At 43.3% G+C, this 24,825-nt stretch overlaps 1 protein-coding gene across 1 annotated transcript; it reads left to right on the forward strand.

Annotated features, from left to right (window-relative positions):
* Positions 1-33: 33 nt before the first annotated feature.
* On the forward strand, positions 34-23,183 carry ST7L (suppression of tumorigenicity 7 like). Its single transcript, XM_082069427.1, has 16 exons — positions 34-263; positions 1,150-1,232; positions 2,473-2,632; positions 3,135-3,189; positions 3,856-3,971; positions 5,488-5,566; positions 6,851-7,005; positions 7,749-7,846; positions 8,452-8,566; positions 10,240-10,312; positions 10,933-11,035; positions 15,015-15,165; positions 15,312-15,404; positions 18,080-18,219; positions 22,355-22,430; positions 22,659-23,183. Exons 1-15 carry the CDS (start codon positions 65-67, stop codon positions 22,406-22,408), a joined length of 1,674 nt encoding a protein of 557 aa, XP_081925553.1. The 5' UTR covers positions 34-64; the 3' UTR covers positions 22,409-22,430; positions 22,659-23,183.
* Positions 23,184-24,825: the final 1,642 nt, after the last annotated feature.

Raw genomic sequence — 24,825 nt, forward strand, 5'->3', positions numbered from 1 at the left:
GGCGGAGCCCCCCGAGCCCCGCCCCGCCGCCCGCCCCGCCCCTGTCCCGGCGTTCCCCGCGGCCATGGCGGACGGCGGCGGCAGCGGCCGGGAGCCGCCGTGCCCCGGGGCGGCCGCGGTGCTGCGGCGCTGGGAGCAGCTGCGGCGGCGGGCGGCGGCGGCGGCACCGTGGGCCCGCGGGCTCTTGGCCGTGGCCGCCGGGCTCGGCCTTTTCTACGTGGTGCTGCGGGTGCCGCTGCGGCTCCGGGACAGCCTGGCGGCCGGTGAGACGCGGCGGGGACACCGGGGGGCTCGCCGGGGGAACGCTACCTCGGGGCGGGCTGCGGGGACACCGGGGCGGGACCGGTTGGCCTGAGCCCCCGGGCCTCCCGTGGCCCCGGCTCCGGGGCTCCTGCTGGGCCGGGCCTGGGGACACCGCGGTACCGGGGACGCCACGGAGGGGGCAGCCGGGGGCTCCCGTGGTGCCGCCCGAGCGCTCCCCGCCGGTGTCCCGCGGGTTCCTGACCGTGTCCCCCGCCCCGTGTCACTGTCCCCGCAGACACCCGCTCCAGCCCGGCTGCTCTTTGCCACCAAGGTCCCTCCTTGCCCGGGTGGGTGGTGGGTGACACAGCTGATGTGCAGTTTGGGTCAGGGTGGCGCTAGAAAACTGCGTTCCCTGTAAACCATTCCCTGGGTACCCTCCTCTGGGTGTCCCTGCTCTGGTGGGGGGATCGGACTGGCTGAGCTTTTAAGGTCCTTTCCAACCCCAGACATTCTGTGAAACGCCAGGAAGGACAGGTCTGTGGAAAATGTGTTATCTTAACACTGAATATAAACTTGCATCAACGCAGTACGCCTCTGGTTTAGATTAAAATGAAACAATGCATTAAATTAGCTTGTCGTGGTCCACCAGCTCTTGTATGGTTGAAACAACAGGTTGCTTTGTCTAAGAACTTACACTGAATTTTTTACACTGGGTGTATAACCTAATTCACTGTCACAGGTGGTGATAAACTAATATATGGAAAGAATTCTCTAACGAAGTAACATCTGTAAAATTACCAACTATTGTATTATATATTTCCATAACATTTAATTGGGCATTATGTAATAAAAAGCTGATCATGTTTTTCAGTTCTCCTTGTTAAGGCTTTTCATTTCTCTTCACAGTGACTGTGTTCTTAAGCACTTTGACTCCGAAATTCTACTTTGCCCTTACAGTGACTTCGTCTTTTATATCTGGACTGATATTTGTAAGTAGTCCCCTATTTTTTAATTAACTTTAGCACCTCTGGGTGTTTTCATTAGGGCTGAATGCAGTCGGCTTTTTTTGATCAGACTCTAGAGGGGGCCTTTGCATTAGGAAGGAACTTCTTTAGTAGCTTCTCTGATGTATTGTCCATACTCTTTGGCTGTGTATGTGGGGGTGAGTCCAAGGAAACTAATTTGTGCCTGTTCTAGAAACTCAGGTTTGTTTTAAGGAACTATGTGTCCCTATGTATGTGTACGTGTATGTTTGTGTGTACATACATGTATGTATATACATAGATGCATAAAAAATGCACAATATACATGCAAACTCTGCAGACCTTCGAGTAAAGAAAACTCTGATATTTTAATTTCTTTTAAACTAAGTAGTGAAGAGTTTAGCTTTCCACGTTAATTTTGGGGGGGTGCATCTGTGCATGTGTCATCGTGTAACGATCTTAACGACTTTGGTGTGAAAATGAGCCAATAATTCAGCTCACCTGCAGATGACAGTGTGCACAGATGTGGGTGCCTGCCCAGAATTGGTGGGACATGGTTGCATCGTCGCTTCTGCTGGGGCTGCTGTTTCTGCAGTGATGGCTATCTGATCCTACATACACATTTTTTGAGTTAATCTTCATTTTCAGTATTAGAATCCAAAGAAAATATCTCATCTTATCAATGAAACCTATTTCTTAGGTGACTTTTTTTTTTGTAGCCCCTTTTTTTTTTTGTTTTAAAGTAAGTGTCTTGTGTGGCAGAAACAACTTGTTTGCTGTAGGTCATGTTGTTTGGGTTTTGATTGAACAACCTGAGGAAAGCCATGTCAAGTGATGGATTCTGCTTGTGATAGGGTTTTTTATGTAGATTTGCTCTTAAAAGAAAAAACTGGTGGTTTTTGGCCAGCCAATATTTGCTGTAATGCAGTTCTTGCCTCTGTCTGTGTTCTCATTTCACAGGCACTTTCTGAAAGGGTTTAGAACTTGTCCTAATGATCTGAGGAGGGAGGAACTCACGTTTGACTAAAATCTTACTGGTTTACTTCAGTCCCTTTCATGTTATGTGGGTGATCCTGCATGGCAAGACATGCCAAAACAGATAATTAATGTTAATTTGTATGTAGATAAGTTCCATCTGTAGTCACTTGCAAGGGCTGTCCTGGCTGTGAACAGCTCTTCATAGCTGATTTTTGTTGCAAGGGCATTGCCTGAGGACATTTCTAATGGTTTTTTCCTCCCGTGACAGGTGTTTGAGTGGTGGCACTTCCGAAAATACGGCACGTCTTTCATCGAGCAGGTTTCTGTGAGTCATTTGAGGCCCCTCATCGGTGGCGCAGAAAACAGCCCTGCAGCACCAGCCGCCTTCTCGGCTGGAGAGAATGAGACGGGCAGGCAGAACATGCCAGGTGATGGTTCTCGTGTCGCAGCAGCTTCACCTCAACCGGCTTTTAAAGGGCTTTGACTCTGCATTAGTGCTTGTAACTGGAAAAAGGCCTACGGTTTATAAGGTGGTTTTTTTTAATAATGGTAAAGTAATAGTGTATCTTTGGCCTAAAACATCTTTTAGAAAACATATTACGCATTTAGCTAAAACTGTTTCAGTAGCATTAGGTATTTTAGGTATTTGCTAGTTTAAATACGTGCAAGATAAACACTGCATGATTATAAACAACGGTGTTTAGTCTTTCCATCATGTGCATTTGTACCCCAGTAATGTGGGGGAGCAAAAATATTTAGGGATAGCAGAAGCTTAGGGAGAAGGGGGTTCTTGTGATTGCAGCCAGGTGGTAAAAAAATCACATTAAAAGGCTTTTGAAAGCAAAATTTTGTTGGCATTACTGGGTTTTAAACTCAAGATGGTGTTCCTTGTGCTCTTAATTCAAACAGTGCCTTTTTTTTTCTCTTCAGAGTGCAAAGTGTGGCGAAATCCTCTCAATCTTTTCAGAGGGGCAGAGTATAGCAGGTATGAATTATCTTACTTTCCACCACGTGTTTTTAAAAGGAAGCAGGAGCATACATGGCTTCTTCGCAGAGCTTGCTCTAGTAATATCGGAGACAGCTGAGACTTGCAGCATTATAGGGGTGATTGATGCCCATCCTGTGTTTACAAGGCACCTACCCAAGCTTTCGCAGTTTCAGTGTTAAGGATGCAAATACTACTGTAACATCATCTTTTTTTTGAGAGTAAAGTAGTAGAAAAATACTCCCAGAACCCTTTTCCTCCTCTCTTCAAAAACTCTATGAGAGTGAAGGTCTTACAGCTTTTATCACTTTATTCAGAGGTTGAGACAGCGATTCTGAATCTAAATTCTCTTATTACAACAATAGGGCTGTGTTGTAAGTCTCCTTATGTTGTTTCATAGGAAAAGCTGCTTCCTAGGAAACCAATTCCTGAGTTTTTAAAAACTTTAGGAGCAAAAGGACGTTTTTCCCCCCTCTGCAGTAAACCTTCTGGCAACCTGTAGAGATTATGTAGTAGTGCTTAGAAACTTCTGCTTAGTAGCTCCCGTCTCTTATTAATAAAACTGTTCTGTGGTGGGTTCAGTCGTTAGCCACATCAGATATCCCCGTTGGTATCGGCATTGCTGTTAATTAAGAGTGACTCTTACTGAAATTTCTCCCATTGAAGGTACATGTGGGTGACTGGGAAGGAGCCCCTTACATACTACGACATGAATTTGTCTGCTCAAGATCATCAGAACTTTTTCACGTGTGATACAGATGCTCTCCGGCCTTCGGATACAGGTACCAATGCCCTGTGCATAAGGTATAAAACTGTTGGAGAACGTAAAGTAGGTATTTTTAATATACTTGAAGTTGTGCCATTTTTGCAATGATAGCCTTTGTCTACCGCTTAAGAGGTTTAATTGATGTATTTAGTAAAAAAGTGTGGTTTTTACCTTCTACTTTCTCTACTCACTTTAAGGCTGTCAGGATCCTGACATAGTTTAAGATCTTGCCCTTTTCAAGTAATTAACAGCACCCTATTAAAAACCTGGATTGTATTATCAACAGCCAAGGACGTGGTCTCATTTAAACCTTAGTAATGAATAGTGCAGTCTCCAGAACTATTTCATTCCACGCGTTTAGTGCAGAAAACGTTCCCTACCTGGTTATTGTCAGACGAGGTGCGAACTATTGTCAATTTGTCACGTTCCGGAAGCGTTATTTGTCAGCTGGCCATGACGTGCTTGATATGAACGGTGTGTTTTTCTTTCACAAATGGAGTGTATTGTCTCACTTACTAAGCCAAGACTAATATTTTGTTTCCAAAAGAAAACTCCAACATTTTTCCACGTTATTCTTGCTGGACAGCGGAAGGTTTTGTTCCAAAAGAAACATGTATAGATTCTTCAGTTTTCTTATCGTACTTGAGATAGGCCAGATATGTAATTCCACGGACGGCAGGTTTTGGAGTTCTTTCAGAACTGTTATTTAGTGTGAAAGCTATTAATTCTGCATAGAAAATGGTAACTCCGAGTATGTTGTTTTTCTTTTGCTAGAAGTTGGGTTTCACTTTGGAATTTCTATTTTTCCCTAATGGAATTAGAGTCACTGCGCTGAACTTTGTTTGCGTGTTTTCGGACCATAATTTTGGATTTAAGTTGTAATTCAAATGACCCTTTTGAAGAGATTTCACTCTTTAAAATTGTTTCCTAGGACACTTTATTAGAAAGTGATAAGTTATTATAGTACGTCTTGATTTGGCGTCGCCTCTTATGGCACTCAAATATGCTTTGTACATTTAAAAAAGAGGAGTTGTTTAACCCTTTTATGAGCTGGTAGTTGTCTAAATACCTAAATATGAATCTATACCTGTGCAAGGCACATCCTACTTTATCACTGTGTGCTTTGATGTTCTGTTTGAAAGCTTCAATTAAAATTCTGTGCAGGTCCCTGCAAGAACCTGTGTTTAACAGTTGCTCCTGCCAAGCTTTCAACAAGCCTTAGGAACTGTTTCCAAAAATCTGTAGCAACTTAGAAGTTGTACATCTGCCTGGTTATGTAAGCTGCCTTTGCCTCTCGCCCTAGGAGTTCTTAAATGGGCAGTGAATAATCTTCCTGGTGGTGTTGCTTTCTGAACTCAAATTTGGGGCATAACACAAAGTTGCAACATTTTGCTGGTGGAAACTCATGCAGGAATTAAAACACTTGTTTACTTTACCTTTTAGCGATCATATAGCAACCAGGAATGTGTGAAATGGAAGTGAATTAAGGTGTCCCTGTCCCTCACCAGCCTTTCCGTATTTTTTTGCAATAGTTATGCAGAAAGCCTGGAGAGAGCGAAACCCTCAAGCCCGGATTAAAGCAGCATATCAAGCTTTGGAGTTGAACAATGAGTAAGTTTAGAGTACAAGTTCAATTGCTGTATTTCTAACGCAAAAGATCAAGTGAGTGATGTTGAGCACACTATCAGTTTCTTGTTCTAATAATTTAGATGTAGCAAAGTTCTCAATAATTTAAGGGGGATTTCTGTGACATTGAGAATGACACATGTGACAGTGACACCAACATATTGAACTGTTCACTTAAAAGTAGCTTTTGTTCTCTTTCTTGATATTTTTTTTTAGTATCTTTGTATCAGTAGCAATAACAAGTGAGAAATCTTACTCAGACATGGAACAGTCTAAGTTGAATATGAGATCCAGAGGTGGCATTTTGGTAATATTGTATTTGGAGTTCACAGATGCCACTCTGCTGAGGGATTTAAAAATACTCTTATAACACAAACCAAAGGATTTCACACACTTCTGTGATCCATTTTGTTATGTAGTCTCATAGTTTTTATGTAAAATGTCTACCTCCTCATTTAAAAAAAAGAAGGCAAAGTAAACCAAACACAAAAAAGCCTCTCCAGACAATTACTGGGGCATTTTTAACATTTTTAGGAAACTAATATGACTTGCTGTTGCAATTCTGTCTTTTGTTCTTTCTCCAAATGGTTGGATTTTTTTCTGTAAAATGGACAAAGTTTCTGTTTTCCTGACATTCACTGTTTGAACTCAAGTCAATATTCATAGAATCCCAGAATGTCAGGGGTCGGAAGGGCCCTGGAAAGCTCATCCAGTGCAATCCCCCCATGGAGCAGGAACACCCAGATGAGGTTACACAGGAAGGTGTCCAGGCGGGTTGGAATGTCTGCACAGAAGGAGACTCCACAAGCCCCTGGGCAGCCTGGGCCAGGCTCTGCCACCCTCACCATGAAGAAGTTTCTTCTCAAATTTAAGTGGAACCTCTTGTGTTCCAGTTTGAACCCACTACCCCTTGTCCTATCCCTGGTTGTCACTGAGAAGAGCCTGGCTCCATCCTCCTGACACTCCCCCTTTAGATATCTGGAAACATGAATGAGTCCCCCCCTCAGTGTCCTCTTGTCCAGCTCCAGAGCCCCAGCTCCCTCAGCCTTTCCTCACACGGGAGATGCTCCACTCCCTTCAGCATCTTGGTGGCTGCGCTGGACTCTCTCCAGCAGTTCCCTGTCCTGCTGGAACTGAGGGGCACTTAATTATTGTCAGTGCTTAGTTATTAAACATAAGTGAAAACTGTCCATTTCTAAAGCTTTTAACGCTTATTCAAAGAGCACTGAACTCTGTCCCTTGGAATAATTAGCTTTTTCCTTACTGCAGTTGTGCCACTGCGTACGTTCTCCTGGCTGAAGAAGAAGCGACGACGATTGTGGATGCCGAGAAGTATTTCAAGCAGGCTCTGAAAGCCGGAGAAATGATTTACAGAAAGTCGCAGAACTGCCATTCCCAAAGTCCCCAGCACGAAGCACAGCTGAGTAAGCACTTCTGAACCACAACGTCTCCTCTTTTTGTGTGATCAGAAATGTAAAATGCGTGTTAAATTAGTGATTCCAAGTTCGGCGAGGCAGTTGGAGTGCCCCAGGGGTCAGTACTGGGGCCTGTATTATTCAATATATTCATCAGTGATTTGGACGAGGGAATAGAGTGCACTATCAGCAAGTTTGCTGATGACACCAAGCTGGGAGGAGTGGCTGACACTGGAAGCTGTGCTGCCATCAGAGACCTGGACAGGCTGGAGAGTTGGGCGGGGAAAAATTTAATGAAATAGAACAAGGGCAAGTGTAGAGTCTTGAATCTGGGCAGGAACAACCGCAGGTTCCAGTATAAGTTGGGGAATGACCTATTAGAGAGCAGCGTAGGGGAAAGAGACCTTGGAGTCCTGGGGACAACAGGATGACCATGAGCCAGCACTGGGCCCTTGTGGCCAGGAAGCCAATGGTACCTGGGGTGGGTTAGAAGGGGGTGGTCAGTAGGTCAGAGAGGTTCTCCTGCCCCTCTGCTCTGCCCTGGGGAGACCACACCTGGAATATTGTGTCCAGTTGTGGCCCTCAGCTCCAGAAGGACAGGGAATTGGACTGGATGAGCTTTCCAGGTCCCTTCCAATCCCTGACATTCTGTGATTCTGTGGTTAGGAAAAAGGCTGTGGGTTTTTTTTGGGAGGGAGGGTGAGGTGAGAGTTAAAACTGATGAGTTTTTTTTCCTTTGTCTTTTTAATCAGGAAGAGACACCAATGTATTGGTCTATGTGAAAAGAAGACTAGCTATGTGTGCAAGAAAACTTGGAAGGATACGAGAAGCCGTAAAAATGATGAGAGATGTAAGTGTAAAAAAAGAAAGAGCAACTCCTGTTATTTTTCACTCACCTTGTCCAAATTGATGCTTTAAAGTTCCTTTCTAGGCATCATAATGAATCTGATGAATGATTTTCCAATGAGATTTGCACATCACGATTCATGATTTTATGAGAACAGTTTGTTTTAGTTACTACATCTAGGTTTTAAATTTTTATATTATATAATTTCACATGTTCACAGTCCTGTTGTCCCATTTGCTTCACGCTTGACTCAACAACAAACTTGTCAAAATAGCCAACTTCGTACTTCATCATGATTTTTCTTTTATCCTAAGTTATTTTTACATAGGAAAGAATAACTCACTGCTGGAGGTGTCCGAATTTGTGCTGAGAGCACATTGTATGAACCTCAGCAGTCTTATTTCTGGTAGGAGGGTATAGGAAAAAGCGATGCCTTAAAGGTAGAAATGTTGCAGTTCTTTTCATGCTGCTTACACACCAGTCCCTAACACCGCGAAAGAACAGAGCATTGAGAAAGCTGACACGATTGTACTGGTTTCTATGAAGCATTTCAGGGATTCCAGAGCAATTCTTATGTGCCCAATTTATTTCTGTTTACCGATGTGCAGCTGATGAAAGAGTTTCCACTGCTCAGCATGCTGAATATTCATGAAAACCTCCTGGAGGCCCTGCTGGAGTTACAGGCTTATGCAGATGTCCAGGCAGTTTTAGCGAAGTATGACGGTAAGTGATGGTCGGGAAATCCCGGTGGATTTGTGTAAGAAGGAGTGAAGGGGACACGGTGTGCCCGTCCAAAACCAAGTGTCTACCCATCATCTCAGCTACTTAACTCAACTCCCTTCATCAGCAACAAATAGGTGCTTCCAGAATGCCAGTCTGGTTTTATTTTGGATGAAGCAGTCAAGTTTAGGCAAGCTAAACTGCACACAAATTACATCTTATGTTTTTAAGTTATTTCTTATCTGTAAAGAAATCTTTGTGCTCGCTTTGTTTCCGTTCAAGGTTATGCCTAAATTCATCGGTCTTTTTCAGTCAGCACGTAGCCCTTGAAGTAATTGATGTAAATAAGCTGGCAAAGGTAGTTTTTCTTTCTGCCGTCTTCCAGGCTTGGCCTCGTGGTTCTGTAATACTGAGGTTGTGCAAGCGTTGGCCCATTAAAGGGCTATAATCTGCTGTCCCTTTCTGCTTCAGCTAATGTGCTTCAGATGTTGTGCGAGTCCAGATAAAGGTTAATTAGATACCTACTTATTTTCTCACTGTTTCTCAGAGTTTTGCCACCTAGATAATGCCCATATTGGTAGCTCACAGTCTTGCTGTCCCTTAAATCATCACGTAAAAGCAGTATTTTGTGGCCATTGTTCCTTGCCCTTGAGAAGTCGGCGTGTTCTCTCTTGTCTCTGTTCTTTATTGCTTCAGGGAATCAAAGGTGTGCTATTCGTGCCAAATCCTGTGCTCCTTGTGCCACCCAGCAGCCTCCTGTTCCTTGACCATCTATGTTCTTTTATGTGGATTCTTGCTAACTCAACAAAACCCTTTGCTTTTTTTCCTGGTGCCTCTTTATTTTAACATCAGGAATTGCGACACTTTCTTCAGAAAAGGTTGCTGATGTGTTTCTTTTTTCCTAAGCATCTGGAAAAATGAGTGTGAGCTTCAAACTCTGTGTAGCGCCCCTGTGTTTTGCTTGACACGACAGCCAGACTTCTAGTAAGTGATGGACAAGCCCAGGATGGGATTTACAAAAAAAGCAAGAGCCATCTGACTATACACAACATGGTACTTGGGAATTAGACCCCAGACTTTGTCTGCTTTTAAAGTAAACTTTACAGTGGAGTGCTAACCTTCTAATCTATAATTGTCAGCTCAAACTTGGCCTTAGATATTGTGCAAAACTTACAACGAATAGAAATTTTCCCTATGGAACTGGAAAAGAACGGAAAGTGCATGTTCATGAAAATTTGTCTACCTGTCTGTAATGTAATTTTTTTGGGCAGCTTCTTGTCAGTCTTTCTTTCAGAATTATGTAAAACTGTGTTAATGTACAGTTGCAGAATTAGGTAAAGATTAGAAGCTTATTTTAAACCTTTGTGGGTTAACACAGGAAACATACACTTCTTAAGTGTGTGTTTTTTGAATTCAGTTTCAGTGTCTTGGTACATTTAGAAGAAAATATTACCCTTTACCACCTAACTACAGCTCTGACTTTTTAATCCGAGACTGACTGGTGACCAGAAAGAAGACGGTGCAAAGAAATTCAGAGTTTCTAATCACAGCTGAGATGTTCCAGATGTTACATGCATTGTCTGCCCAAGTGAAAATCTTTAAGCTGGAAGGATGTGGGTTTAAAATGTTTGTCTTGCCGTAGAATCTTACAGCGTAATTATTTTATTTTATCATAGATATCAGTCTCCCAAAATCGGCAGCAATATGTTACACAGCAGCCCTGTTAAAAGCCAGAGCTGTTTCAGAAAGGTGAGCAAGTTGTGAAAACAGCGGTTTGTTGCTAATCTTGGGTTACGTTGCAAAACATGATGACAAAGGTCTAAACCCAATATGTAGCAGTCGCATTTCTAAGAGCAAGTTAAAAGGATTCATATATACATATATATGTGTGTGTGTAGTTAAATGAAACTTAAAGTTTCTTTTAAACATCCATAAAGTTAATAGAGGTGAAGATGTTTTTCATGTGTGCTTTTGTATCAGTTTTGTTTTCAGTGTCTTATGTTCAACGGTTCTTTGTTATGTGGGTTGGGCGCAGGATGTTTGTGGTAGTTTTTGCTGGCATTTCGCTTCCATTCTGAGCTGTTGGCACAGCTGATTCTGGCTTTACCTCTGAGTATGGAATGTTGTAAAGACCTTATGAAAGACCAGGCACTCAATTACCTTATGTGAAGCTTCAAAAAGTTAAACAAAACATTGTCCTATGGGTGTGGATGACAGTCAGGATACTTAAATTAACATGAGCGGTTGTCTCCTAGAAGGGTTTGTCTATCGTTCTTGATAAATCAGTCAAATTTTAATGAAGCTTACAATACAAATAAACACCTGGTTAGCATTTATTACTTTTGTTCAGCATGGGGTTTTCCCTTCAGGTTCTCCCCAGAAACTGCCTCCAAAAGAGGGCTCAGTACAGCAGAAATTAACGCTGTGGAAGCAATTCACAGAGCTGTGGAATTTAACCCTCATGTTCCAAAGGTAAGAGTATTTTATTTCCTTTTGGATGGCTTTGAATTGTCTTCTGAAAAAGCCCTGTTGTTATTGGAGTCTTTCTAGCCCCATGTTTTCTTGAGGTTGGCTATAACTCCAGCCATTGAGTTGTTCCCTGAGATCAGCTGATCGGAGGCAGCTCGGCGGGTCCTGATTAAGCGAAATCTTCGAGGTACAGAGAAGCCTTTTGTTGTTTTTTTTTTTTTTTTCTCTCAATTGGGCACTTTCGTTCTCAAGAGACCCAGAAGCTCCCGGCAGCCCTTGCGAGAGCAGCTGACGTGGAGTGGGTGTTACTGTGGTGAGGGCGATCAACCCCTGCCCCTTGTCTTGAAAAGCATCGCTGCCCACCAGGTGCTGGAAGGGGCAATGGGCTGGTGCCGCGGGTGAGCAGCACCCACGCTGTGCTGCAGCAGCGGGTGTGTAACTCATGCACTAAGGTATAGAGGTTGTCACCTTTTGCTAGTTAGACTCTATCACCTATTGCCACTGCCTCATATTGTTGTTGACCATGGTCTCGACCAGACAGAGAGCTTGTCTGAAGAAGACTGTAGCAACTCAGACAATCTGCCCCAAACCGTGGCTATTCGGGTATCTGGATGCAGGGAGTGCCAGAGCCTGCTGCTGCTGGATGACGATGGCAGCATCCCACCTGTGTGAGGTGTGAGCAGCTGCAGGATCTGCTCTACATGGTTGCAAAGCTTAAGGAGGAGATTGACAGGGGGTGACAGAACACTGACCCAGGCTGCCCAGGGGGGTTGTGGAGTCTCCTTCTGTGCAGACATTCCAACCCGCCTGGACACCTTCCTGTGTAACCTCATCTGGGTGTTCCTGCTCCATGGGGGGATTGCACTGGATGAGCTTTCCAGGGCCCTTCAACCCCTGACATTCTGGGATTCTGTGTTAAACGCAATTGTAGTTATATCAGATATTTTTGGTGGCCAGTATTAGTTGTTCACAATAGGTGATGATCAAAGAGGGTTTTTTGCAAGAAAGTTTAAACTGTATTATTTCTAACTTGTTGGAAAAATCCAGTAATGTATTAATGCAGGCCCATTATTGGGTAAGGGGCAAACATTAATAAATATACATTTAGGTACTTAAAATCCCTGAAGCCAAATAAAGTTCTCCAAACAGTAACCACTGATAAGATTTCAGCATACTTCTTTTCTGCTGTGCTCCCAAGCACAGCTCCAGAACTCTGGTTAGTGAAAGATCTACAGTCACTTATTTTCTTCATCCACGTGTAAACAAGATCAAGAGTTGGTAATTTCATGTCTGGCCTTACTTGAAGTGGCCACAGTGTGGATTCCGCTGAGCATTGGGTGAAAATAAAATCTTGTGTTGCTTTTTATTGTGTTAGTATTGGGGATGCCTTCAGTTGGAAACCTTGAGTGCAGGAGGTTGGCTTAGTCCTGGGCCTAATCCTCTGCAAATGATCGTGGAGTCCGAATGACTATTGCTGTGAAGGCTCGAATTATCCCGCCGCTCTATTCTGTCTGCCTGTCCAATCTAATAGAATGTGCACTGAGAAAGCTAATTGCTCGGAGAAATTGCTGCTTGTTTGCATGACTGATCAAGAGCGCAGCAAGTTCATTTCAGACAGTCTCAGACAGGTTTTTCTTTAGCTTCTGCCTTGAGGGGAAGAAGATTATAACGCATTATCATTATCTAAAAGTTCTTTTATTTTGTGTGTCCTCCAGTTGTTTCAGGAGCCTCGTATTTCTTTGTAGAGAAGTTAGATACCATTTCAAACAGGCTGTTTGCAAAGTAAGTTCTGCGGTGCTACAGACAATCACAGAAACTGATTCCAGGTTGCAGTAATTTGATCTTCTAACTGTGTGACTATCCAGTCTTCGTGTTTTGGTTTTTATATTACAGTATTGCCTCGGCACACCAATTTATTAGATGGCAGGGCAGAATTTTATTGGTGTTCTAGAGCTCTGAAATGCTGATAGTCAAAGGAAACAAATGAACAAGGGCACAAGGAAGTGATGTAACTTGCCAAGTAGTGAGGAAGAAAATCTGGGGTTTGAATTTGCAGCCAGTTCTGTCCTGTGGACTAAAAAGAAATGAGTGTGTAAAGCAGAGATCCCTTGTCTGATGCGTCTGATGAAAGTGGGTTTTGCATAAGGAAAATAATGGGTGTTTGTTCTGAGTTATGCTCTTACAAGGATGGGTTTTGTTTGGAAAGTTAGGAAGGCATTTTAGAGTGCTAGAAAAATGGTATTCAAGCTGTTTTGAAGTAGACTTCTTTAACTGCACTTCTATAAAGCATGAAACAATCTTACCCAGTCATCGTCTGAATATCTCAGAGATTTTTATTGTGTATAAAGACTTCCTTAAATCTCCAAAGCCCAGGATATTTTCAGTGCCTGTTTTATGGTTAAACACCAACACGAAAACCTGCCGGCCGGTGGAATTTTTCTGTTTACGTGGTACCGTGAGCACAGAGACGGCCGAACCCTGGAGCTCGGTGGTGGCCGTAGCGGCGGTGGCGTTTGTCCCCTCGCTCCCTGCGACGTGTTTTTGTACAATGGAAAAGTGGCACCGCGGAGAGCGTGAGGAGTCAGGTCAGGGGTCAGATATTTGAGACCATTTTCCCACAGCAGCCCTGTGTGAGTGATCCTTTACTGCGTTAAAAAAAGAAGGAGAAAAATTGAAGAGGATTAAGGGGATTAGCAAGAATATTACCCTCTGGAGTGTAGGCCCAAGGCACTAAGAGAAGAACCTAGCCAGGCAGTAAATGTGCTTTATTTGGCCAGGGCACAACCCCTCCTACATTCCTTCAAGAATCTGAATGGGAAAAGTTAAGTCCTCAAACTGGATTAGTAAATAATCTCATAGTTTGTGGCATCTGCTGAAATAAATCGGCGAGTTAGCTGCATTCTTACACTTTGGGAGACAGTCAAAGGGATTGCCAGCTACATTGATTAAAGATGTGGATTAACTTTGGCTGCTATTGAATGGGACACTATGTGTTAGGAGAGAGCGACTCGCAGGTAAATACTAGGGCTGAAACTGTCATTTTGTTCTTGTTAAAATTACTCATCTGTTTTTAAAAGCGAAGTTCAAATGAATACCTGCCTGCTTTTAATATACCATGAGAAAACAAAATGGCACGTCCTGTGTTTCAGGGGAAATGGAAAATGATTAATCCTTGTGTTCTTTGACCCTTCTGTGCATCAGATATTCTGCTGATGTAGGGAGAAGGCTGAAGCTGAAAAAATCTGCAATGGGAGATACTTTGTGGTAGTCCAGCAAAGCCACATTAAACCGAGATTTTCCTGGGTTAGGTTTATTAGTCTTCCTTTGGCTGCATACTGACACTTTCTGGTTTGCTGCTCGTACTTGAGAGCTAACAAGTACTTCGCTTCCTACACTGAAACTTTCAGTGATTAAATGATGGACAAAAATATCGTTGTGTGGGTGGTTTTTTTTTTAATTATTAAATTAGCCTAAACTTGTAGCTCATAGGTATTGTAACTGCAGCATTATACTTCATGTATATTCCATGAGAATGCATTTTTATTTTCCCTTACTGAAGATTTATTTTTTTCTCAGAAACTCTATTCCCTCGTCCAAATCGTTGATGAATATATTGAATAATACAGGCCCCAGCACTGCCCCCTGAGGCACTGCACTGGATACAGGCCTCAGCTGGACTCTGCCCCATTGACCACGACTCTCTGGCTTCTTCCCTTCAGCCAGTTCACAGTCCACCTCACTCCCCCTGATATTTTGTGTGTGAAACCCCCATTTTAAGAGCCTTACCCCCAGATCCGTGTTCCGCTCATCTTCCCTCCCCGTGCAAACACGGGCTGCACATGCTGTGTCAACATCGGGCTGTGGCTTTGTGCCCACGTGTGATACATTCAGTTATGCCTCAAAACCATCATTTTATGTTTTACACTTAAAGATTTTGGAATATTCCATGTAACCAAGTGTGCTTTCCATTTTTTACTTCCAGTATTTACTAGAAATGAAAAGCTTAGTGCTACCCCCAGAGCATATTCTGAAGCGAGGGGACAGCGAGGCAGTAGCATACGCTTTTTTTCACCTCCAGCACTGGAAGAGGATAGAAGGGGCTCTAAATCTGCTACACTGTACATGGGAAGGCAGTAAGTACCTCTCCTTGTTTTATTTTCTGTACAGTATAGACTAATCTCTCTTTCTTTATTCACCCCCAACACGATTGGTTCTCTTTGTGAGAAGCTGGTCGCTTGGTTTAGATACAGACCTAATGTCACTCGCTCTTTTTTTCCAGCATTTAGGATGATCCCGTACCCATTAGAGAAAGGTCATCTCTTCTATCCCTATCCGAGCTGCACAGAAACAGCAGACAGAGAACTGTTGCCAAGTAAGTGGTTTCTAAGCAGTAATGATAATAAAACATGAGCTAAGGACGTGTTCAGTTGGTGGTATTCTGTATTTACCTTACTGTGACTTTTTTTTAGTTTGAGCTTCCTGGGAAGGGGATTCAGCTATTTGTTGATGTCCCTCCCAGACAATCCTGAAGCACTTGACGTGTGTGTGTGGTATAATAAATGTTAGCTGGATTCTGTAATAAGTCCTTCGAAGACGGAGTCTGTGTGTGGTACGATCAGACTAAGCTGGGCCAACTTGGAGAACAACAAAATGGATCAGTTCTTTAAATTACCTCTCAAAGATGTCGTGGATTTGACTGCTGTTGTAGAGGGGCTTGTAGGAAGGAATAAATACACCGTTCCAGTCCAGCAGAACCTCTCTGTCATCTTACAGAGCATCCTTGGTTAATCCATAGCTTCTTAGCATATGTATTGCTGGCATTAATTCCTTGGTACATATTTGCCTGCTTCCTGGCACTTTTCATCCATGCCGGTGTTTTTGTGGGTTTATCCTAAAGCTTGTCACTGTAAAGTCATCTCCAGCAGCCCATTACTTCAAGATTCCTTCATGCAATCATGAGCCTACATGTTTTTTTTCTTTAGCAAAGGCAAGTAAACTAAATCATTAGGGCCCGTGCTCATCTTATTTAGGAAAACAGCATTAATTTAGATTAGAATCGGACTGTTAATTGCACATGTTGATAGAATTCCTTTGGGGCTGCACTTCTGCATTGTGAAGAAACGCAGGTCCCAGGGGACTGGAAAGTGCTACTGCAAAAGCACCAGCAAACCCACCGAGACCACAGCTGTGGAAAGGAAAACTACACATACGTGTTTCTATTTAAAAGCCTGAAGTTATATTTAAAATGTGTAATTTAAATTTGCCCCCAGACTGCTCTAAATTACTCATTTCTCACTTATGCAGGATATTGCACAAGGAATTCCTTGGTTAGCGACTAACCCTAAATTGTAGACTTCCCAGCATAATTAAACCCCAACACATGCAGATATTTCAACACGATCACTCACGCATTCCTGTTATGTTTTAAATATAAAACTACCCATAAATAAAATCATCTTAACACTTTTATTGCAGTACTTCCTTGAGAAATCTTGACACTTAATTCTTTTAAATTTACCTATTTAAAATAATGTTGACCAAATTAATGGTTCAGAAATCCCGTATTGGTCTGAGTTGCAACAGTTTCCAAATGGCTGTGAGCGTGTAGAATTATCTTTAGTTTTCCTTATCTATTTCAGATTTTATTTTAATTTCCCAGTGTAGGGAAAAACTAGTGCAAGAAGAACCCTTCTTATTTTTTTTTTTCCAACTTACATTGGGACTTTTTCTAAATTATATCGCTCCACAGGTGAGTTTCTATGTAGTGTGAGAACATAAGAGTTCCATAGGAGAGAAGTGGTTTCTTCGGTGTGTGTTACTGTTTTACTGTATCATGGCCGAGCAGGGCTGGTTGTGTGTGAAGAAGATGAACCGATAATCTCTGGGATAACATTAAATATCTCTGAAGGGCGTTAGACGTGGAACTCCAAATGTTCTACTCAGTTGTGCTCCAAAATCATATACTTAAAAGCAAACCAAAACCCGAGTGCTTTGCCGTTGATGGGCTGCAGCAGCACAAGCCGCTTTTGCTGGGCTTGCTCTTAGAATGGGAACTGGGAGGGTAAAGTGTCTTTTCCCTCCTCAGACTTCAGTTTCAAAATGAATACCGTTGTATTTTCTTGTTTTATGAACAGGCTTCCATATTGAGAGCTTTGTTACGTTTTCAAAACGGCTTGTCAAGGAGCGTGCGGCCCTTTCTTAATGACTTACGCCTGTAGAAACTATTCTACATTTAAAAGCCGTTTAAAATCATTGGATAAAAGTCAGAGCTGCAGGTATTCGGAGCCAGTAATTGCAAATTCACCAGGCAGGTCCTCAGCTAGTAACAGTAGTAGTGTCTTGAGTGCTGAAAGCTCCATCTGCCAGCCCTCCGCCCGTCTAATCGCCTTCTTTTGATTTTGTTACCATAGATTGGAAATTACCAGGAGCTGCTATGTACAGAATTTATAACCTAGTCCTGGTACTGTTTTCTTTAAGGTCTACTCTGTCAGCTGCTCTGAACAAATTTACTGTAGCCTACCAACCAAAAGTCCTTGGAAAGTATTAAGGAGCTACCTTGCATGGATGTATAACAGCGGTGGTTGTTTTGTACTTGCTCAGGTTGCTACAGGATGGGGAGATGTGCTGTTCTCTTCAGGTAACAGCATTAGTGCTTCAGAGTGTTGAAAACACCTGAATTGTTTAAATTGGTCTGACAGCTTGTGAATTTTACAGTCCTTCTGTCTGTCCTGTCAAACAAGGAGGTACCAAAACCTAAGCCTGATGAAATGCTTCAAAAATAAAACCCATGCAAGTGAAAAAGAAGATTGGGAAGAGAAAGATGTGATGACTGTTAATAAGGAAGACATGTATTTAATGGAGGGGAAAAATTTTTGTGAGATTTAAATACTGGGTCCTAACGTGCTGCCCAATAGCCTTGAGTCCACGCTTGCTTGAAAGTCTAGAACTGAGTTACAAGAGTTACAAGTTACTGAGTTACGAGACAGTAATTCAGAAAACTGTCCTCAATTATCGAATGTCAATGTTCTTCATTTTCTTTCCTTTCAGCATTTCACGAAGTCTCCGTTTACCCGCAGAAGGAACTCCCCTTTTTCATCCATTTCACAGCGGGCCTGTGCTCCTTTTCGGCGATGCTCGCCCTGCTCACGCACCAGTTCCCCGAGCTGATGGTCATTTTTGCTAAGGCTGTAAGTAGTGTCTCCATCGTGGGCTTTGCTCAGGTCACTTGCGGGACCTTTGGGAGGTTTGAGGTCCGTGGTGGAGTAGGCCCTACTCAATCTCATGCTCATGGAGCATGAATTACTTTATCTGCTTTTGTAAGAATCCCGTTAGTGACAAACACTTGTTGAAATTTGGGCAAAATACCTCTTTTGACAAGAAGGTGAACTGTTACTATAAAACACCGTGGCTTTAATTTGCACTCTAACAGTGAGAGAGCAGCATTTCAACACCAGAGAAACTTTGCCACAGAGCACTGCGGTGAGTATGGATTTCATTCTCGTGGAAGTAGAAGACTGCAGTGTGAGAGCCTTAAAAATATACTTGTTGAGTGGAGATTTGTTCCTATGGGTGCCCTCTGGGCCCACCTCTTTTGTCCTTTGCCCCACCCTGCTCCTTTTAGGGTTTCTTTTCCTTGCTTATCTGTTAACATTGCTGCCGGCTGTAACCTAGTCCCCTTTCCCTGGATGCTGAAAGCTGGCTGGCTTGGACAGACGGAGAAACCACATAAGCACCCTCAAACTAAGCCATTCAGGGTATTTGGCTTTTTTTTAGAGTTGTGGATCTCATGCAGTAGAGCAGAGTGGCAAATAAAGAGCTCTGAACTCTCAGTGAATCATTTATTCTAGCGATCATTACTAGTCAAAATAGAGGGTGAAATACATGCTTTCTTGCTGTTTTAATGCAGCAGGTAATGGCGAGTGGGGAGGTAAGCCTTTTTTTTAACAATAGTTTGTTTCTAAAAGCATTGGCTTTGCTCGCAATTCTTGTCTCCAGTGTCCAAGTCATGCAGGTCTGAGAGTGGGGCCTCATTTCCACGCAGTTCTGTTGATCTTTATGTTGGAAAATGTAGTCGGACATGCCAGTGACAAATTTCAGTGCTGCTCATAATTGGCTGGGTTCATAGTAACTAGGGTCTAACTATCTGCTTGATTAATTCTGTAAGGACTGCATTAGCAAAGTTGTATGATTTCCAAAGAGATACAAGGTCAAATGTTATGCTAACAAAGAATTGCTTGGTGAACTTCTCTCTGCTGGGTTTCTTGAACCAAAAAAAAAAGAGACTTTGGTATGAGTTAGTTGGCTTTGCATAATGGCATTTTGAACATCAAGTGACGTGTCCAAATGTGGGGAAATAACTCCCAGGGTTTGGTCATTTGGCAGGGTGTTTCTTTCGCTTATTTTCTGTAGGAGAGGGTGGATAGTGTCTATAGTGACCAAGTGACAGGCACAGACAAAGGGGCTCTTGCCACTCGCGCTGCCGGCTTTATACTGGCAAAGTGGAAACTGTGGAGATGAACACACGAGAAGTGAATTCTCTGTTCATCTCTTGAGATTGACAGCTGAGAAGGAAATGGCGTCTTCCAGTATTCTGCTATATTAGATAGAATTAATGTTAACTCTCAATCATACTCTAATGACTGAGGTTCTTCCTTATTTTCATTATTAGATTATTGTACTCTTGATCCCACTCCTGATGTTTTCAGAATCGTTCAGAGAACTTGTAAGAAGCAATGATATTCAATATCAAACTAGGGCTTCCAATTGTATTCCTAGATTGCTTCAATATTTTTACTATGAATCTACAGCGAATTGTGTGCCGCTAAAGGAGCTTAAGAAGCCGAATACCTTTCTATTAACTTGAAAAGTCAGAGCTAACATATTTTCCTTTTGTTAGTGCTTGAGTTTGTTTCCTCCATAATAAATCACAGGGTAAACCTTGGCGAACTGCTAAAAATATTCCAAGTGGCCAAAAATCACAACGAAGCGCTGGCTGGTTCCAGTGTACACAGGGTAATACACGATCCGCAGAGGCTGGAGCCCTCCTGTGAGCCCCGGGACTGGGCACCGAAGGGATTTTCCTTGTCTTGAACATGTAGAAGGGTTTGCAGACAAAGTGTTTGGTGTTAATTGATCCAGCGAGAGCCAGCTGTGGCTTATTAGCTCTCTGAATTTGGACTTATACTACAGAGACCTTAGTGCGGCCTTTATGTACTTAAAAGAGGCCGATAAGAAAGATGGGGACAGACTTCTGAGCAGGGCCTGTTGCAATAGGACAAGGGGTGATGGTTTTAAACTAAAGGAGGGAGATTCAGGCTGGACATGAGGAAGGAATTGTTGGCCCTGAGGGTGGTGAGAGCCTGGCCCAGGTTGGCCAGAGAGGGGGTGGATGAACCATCCCTGGAGACATCCCAGGCCAGGCTGGCCGGGGCTCTGAGCACCCTGAGCTGGTGAAGATGTCCCTGCTCATGGCAGGGGGGGCACTGGGGGAGCTGGGAAGGTCCCTTCAACCCAAACTGTTCAATGATTCTCCTCTTTGACTAAGGGAAGATGTACCGTGTGGGTCGGTGCTGGTGAGGACAGGAACAGCGCTGTACAAACTGCACTGCGGGTGCAAGCGCTCTCAGAGGGTGAAAGCTCAGCCTAACTGCTGCTTTCAGCCAGATTTCTTAGAGCATCAGTGCTCTTGATCATCACAGACAGCTCTGTTGCTTATGTAGCTGCTGTTCAGAGTCGTCTCGGTGAGTGACGGAAGGGAGGAGGTACACCAGAGGGGTGACAACAATCCATGCAGTTCACTGAGCAAACTGAAAAACACTCTCACATAAAACAGCGTCTGAAACCGCAGATAAAAGGGTCTGATTATTTTTCCATTCAGTATGAGTTTTTATGTTTTATTAAGTACATGGGTGGAGAACTGGGTAGGTGTGTTATCACCTTGCAAGAGTGATGTTGCATGGTTCCTTCTGTAATATAAAGACACCGGGAAGTCTGCCTTCAAGAGAACTGGACGTGCAGAGTGACAGCGGGCACTGTAAATAGTCTCAGAAGTGCATGGAAACAGCTAACATGCCTGCCTTTCAAGCAAATCAACCCCTTTTTTTTTGACTCCAAACTTTATGCTCGTGGAATAGACCAGTATTAGTTAATATCGAAGTATTGAAAAAATACTGCAGCGGTGTTGCTGCTGAATCCTCCTGAAAACAACTTCCTTGTGCAGGAATTGGACAGAATCTGAAGACAGTCCATGTTCCAAAGTGTTTTGATATGGATTGCTCGATATTTTCACAACAAAGAAGTCATGGGACTTGAGTTAAAAATTGGCTAATTTTTATGACTGCAAGATGAGAAAACATTTCTCATTCTGGTTGTCCCGTAGCTCCCTGTTCGAGGGTTCCTTTGCCATTTTGCTGATAGCAGCCATCTAGAGACAGAAAATAGGACTAAACAGAGCCTCGTCTGGCAAGTCCTGCTTTCTGTGACAACTCTGCTTTACTTTCTGAACAAATCCCCCTACCACTTTCCCCAAAGCTCATTAAATGAGACTGGAGAATTAACTTTTCAGCCAGCTGCTGAACTTTTCATATTTATAAACACTTGAGTCTTTTGCTTATCTAAGAGAAAATGTGTATAGTTTGGAGATGTGCACTTCCCTGCCAATGTGTAATGAGTGGTTCTACACTTCATAGAAAAAAAAAAGCCTGAAGTTTTCTGTCACAGCTGAGTGTCGATGCCAAGGGCAAAGGTTTCTTGCCTTGCTAAGCTACATCTTAACTCATGCACTTAATGTGAAGGTGCCACACGCAAACAGGCAGGGAAGAAGCTAGCCGCAATGAAAAGCTCCCGCACCGCTGCGAATGTTATGTTTTAAAAGCCTTTTTAATGTAATATTTGAGGTTATGATAGAAGCCAGGAGAGGCAAAGTAAAACCCTCAAAGTAAATGAGTCCTGTCATTTGCTGCCTCATGAAAAGAGGGTTTGTACGAGGATAACACGAGTCCCAGTGGGATACTTGGGGGATGGGTTGAGAAGGTGCAGGGGAGTTTGCACCATTTGTTTTAGCCTAATCTTTATTTCTGGAACTGTTTAGATGGCACCTAGAATATGTATCCTGTCTGGAAGCACAGGCTGGTCTAGGTGGATGGTCTGTCCAGTTTTCACACGTTTGAGTCAATGCCCTATAAATAATCTATGTCTGAACATCCCAGAAAACATTTTACTCTCCTCTCGGGTCTGCCCAGCAGCGTGGGCTCGGTGCTGGGGGCAGCTGGAGGGGTTTGTAGGACAGAAAACCGCGGTGCTCACCCCTCTGCCTCCTCCTAGGTGCTGCGGGTGCTGTGGCCGACCAGCGCTCCCAGTGTCCTGGCCTCCAGCTGAGTGCCCATGCCGGGGATGCAGGGGGTGAGTGCACAAACCGTGGCTTACAGAGGGGTTTTTTCCTTCATTTGTGTGCCTTGGCTAATATTTAATGCTTACAACCCTGTTTCATAGCATCGGCATTGAGGGGATTGTAGCTCTGTTGCCTTGAGGGGAAGACACAGGGTGGTTTATTTTGTTCGTACCTTGAGCCTGTAAAAGGACATTGGTTTGGAAACTGAGCTAACTTGTTGTTGTGTTGTTTCTTCTAGTGCTTTGGGAATCTTCTTTCACCCTTCAGCTTCGTTACGGGAAAGACCAAGGTCCTCCTGCTGCCCACTCTGTGGCATCTGCCGATTCCAGTGAGACTGGAGTGTCTTTTCCACCATGGTTTGGTTTTTGTTGTTCTCACGAGCCTCACCAACACTGGTTAGCTCACCCTAGACATGTGGGGCAAGGGAAAAAGCTGCGTTCTTCAAACCGGTATCTTTGACAGCCCTCCATGTCAGTAATGGTGCTTAACGTATGAATTTCTTCTTTGGCCTCAGGCTGTAATCATCTAAGAAAGTAGTTTTTGTTGAGCAATACCTCTCTTAAGCACTTGTCCAACTGGAAGCTCCTATTTCCTCTGTAAGAAAGGACACAAACCGAGCAGGTGTTTGGAGTGTTGGCGCTTCCTCCTCAGCTGCAGATGCACCAGATAATTGGCTTAGTTTGAATTTTGTAAGCCTTTTTCAAAATATTTGTTAACAGCAAAGTATGGTTCTGCTTTCTTTATTAAAAGGTTGCTTCTTAACACATTGAATTTGTTGACTTCTTAAGCATCTGTTTAATATAGACTATAGCGTGCAAACAAAGATCTTCCGTATCCTACGAGCTTGCATTACGCAAGGAAATTGTAGTATAAACGCTTCTATTTCATATTGTTACTTTAGATTTATATATTTATTTAATCCTTTCAAACTGCTTTGCTTTGAAGAACAGGATAGTTTCTGAAACTGCCCCAAGTGGTTGCGGTATCTGCATGGGAGTCTTTTTGGGGAGACCTGAACTTTCAAGTGTTAGCCCAAAGTACTGTCGTTGCTGATATCCCGACTTGCGGAGAACCAAAACGTGGAGCACTCTGCGAAGAAATTGCTTCGTCTGCGGACCAGCCACAAGGGTTTGTTTACTGCAAAGGTGAAAAGATGGCTGTGGCGGCCAAGTGGTTTGAGGTAATTGGTGTGACCTCCATTTCCACTCTCCCCCATTAGAGAAAATGTCTCCTCTTTCACGTTCGGGTCCGCTGCTCGGCATTGAGGAAGCAGAGCCGTGTTAGCCAAGGCTTCGGAAAAGTGGAAGTGGTAAAAATAGCACAGGCTTGCGGAGAAATGCTAATTCTCTGCTCATAAAAAGTTCTCCGTCATCTTACATTTTACAGAAAGCACGTATACTTACCCGTAATAAGTAGGGAGATTTTACATACTTCAGTGATCTTTGTGAAGGATTGGTGGAAGCTGTGATGTTGGTGGCTTCTTTCAAAGGTGTTGCAGATTATTCTATTTTCTGAATCCTGGATGGAGTAATCTTGCTGTATCCTACTCTGTTCTCTGAAATAATACCTGAATCAATCAATTACAGGTCAATTGGAGTTGACCTATAATCCATCTTGACACAGAAGACTGAGGATGATTTTTTCTTATTTCAAATCCTTCTTTACCTTTTAAACAAAGTATTATGAAGCAGATGGTCACCTATGCATCTCATATGAGTGTTGCTTATTTGTAACTTTGGCTGGGAGGAAATTCATGTGTTTAGGTAGAAATGCCATTGTTACTCTCCGCTGTATATTTCTATTGACTGGGCTTTAATCCAAGTTAAATACTTGAATTCATTGAGGAGTCAAGAGGGGAGCCCTACAGAAAGGTACTACCAAAGTTTTTTGAGTTGCCTAACTACTACTAGGTCATTTTCTCAACTTTCTTTCCAGTTGAACGTATGCCATCGGGGCTGTTTCTCACCGTGGAATCATCGTGGTGATTAATAGATCTGTTGTGTTCGTGTAATTTCACTTCTCAGTCCGCAGGGGCCCATAAGGTAACCAACCTAATGCTTTTTAAAGTTGAACATTTTCCAGCGTTTGTGTGGGGTTATAAATGAAGCGCTGCCTCCCATGTATCATCCCAAGAGCTGCTTTCTTTCACTGTCCTCCCCTGACATAACAGTAACAGAAAGGGGATGGGCTTGCGCTGAAAGTGGAGCTGGCAACGGGCTGTGTCGTGAGAATCTTCCCGTCTCGAAGTTCTGGAGGAAGGAGGAGCTCCCCGTCTCATTTCTAGCAGGGTGGTTCGTGCTTTATAGGAACATTCCTTTGCCACTTAGGAGCAGGGACTGACCACTTGATCCATGCCATAGGAATACCAGATCAGTCCACATGCAATTCAGTTGCATGTATGTGT

The sequence above is a fragment of the Streptopelia decaocto genome, assembly GCF_964273445.1.
Source record: "Streptopelia decaocto genome assembly, chromosome: 19".
In the NCBI taxonomy this organism is placed as follows: domain Eukaryota; kingdom Metazoa; phylum Chordata; class Aves; order Columbiformes; family Columbidae; genus Streptopelia; species Streptopelia decaocto.

Coding starts and splice junctions, on each gene's coding strand:
- ST7L (XM_082069427.1), top strand. CDS start 65: ATGGCGGACGGCGGCGGCAGCGGCCGGGAGCCGCCGTGCCCCGGGGCG. Junction 8,567..10,239: donor AGTTTTAGCGAAGTATGACG/GTAAGTGATGGT, acceptor ATTTTATCATAG/ATATCAGTCTCCCAAAATCG. Junction 15,405..18,079: donor AGACAGAGAACTGTTGCCAA/GTAAGTGGTTTC, acceptor CTTTCCTTTCAG/CATTTCACGAAGTCTCCGTT.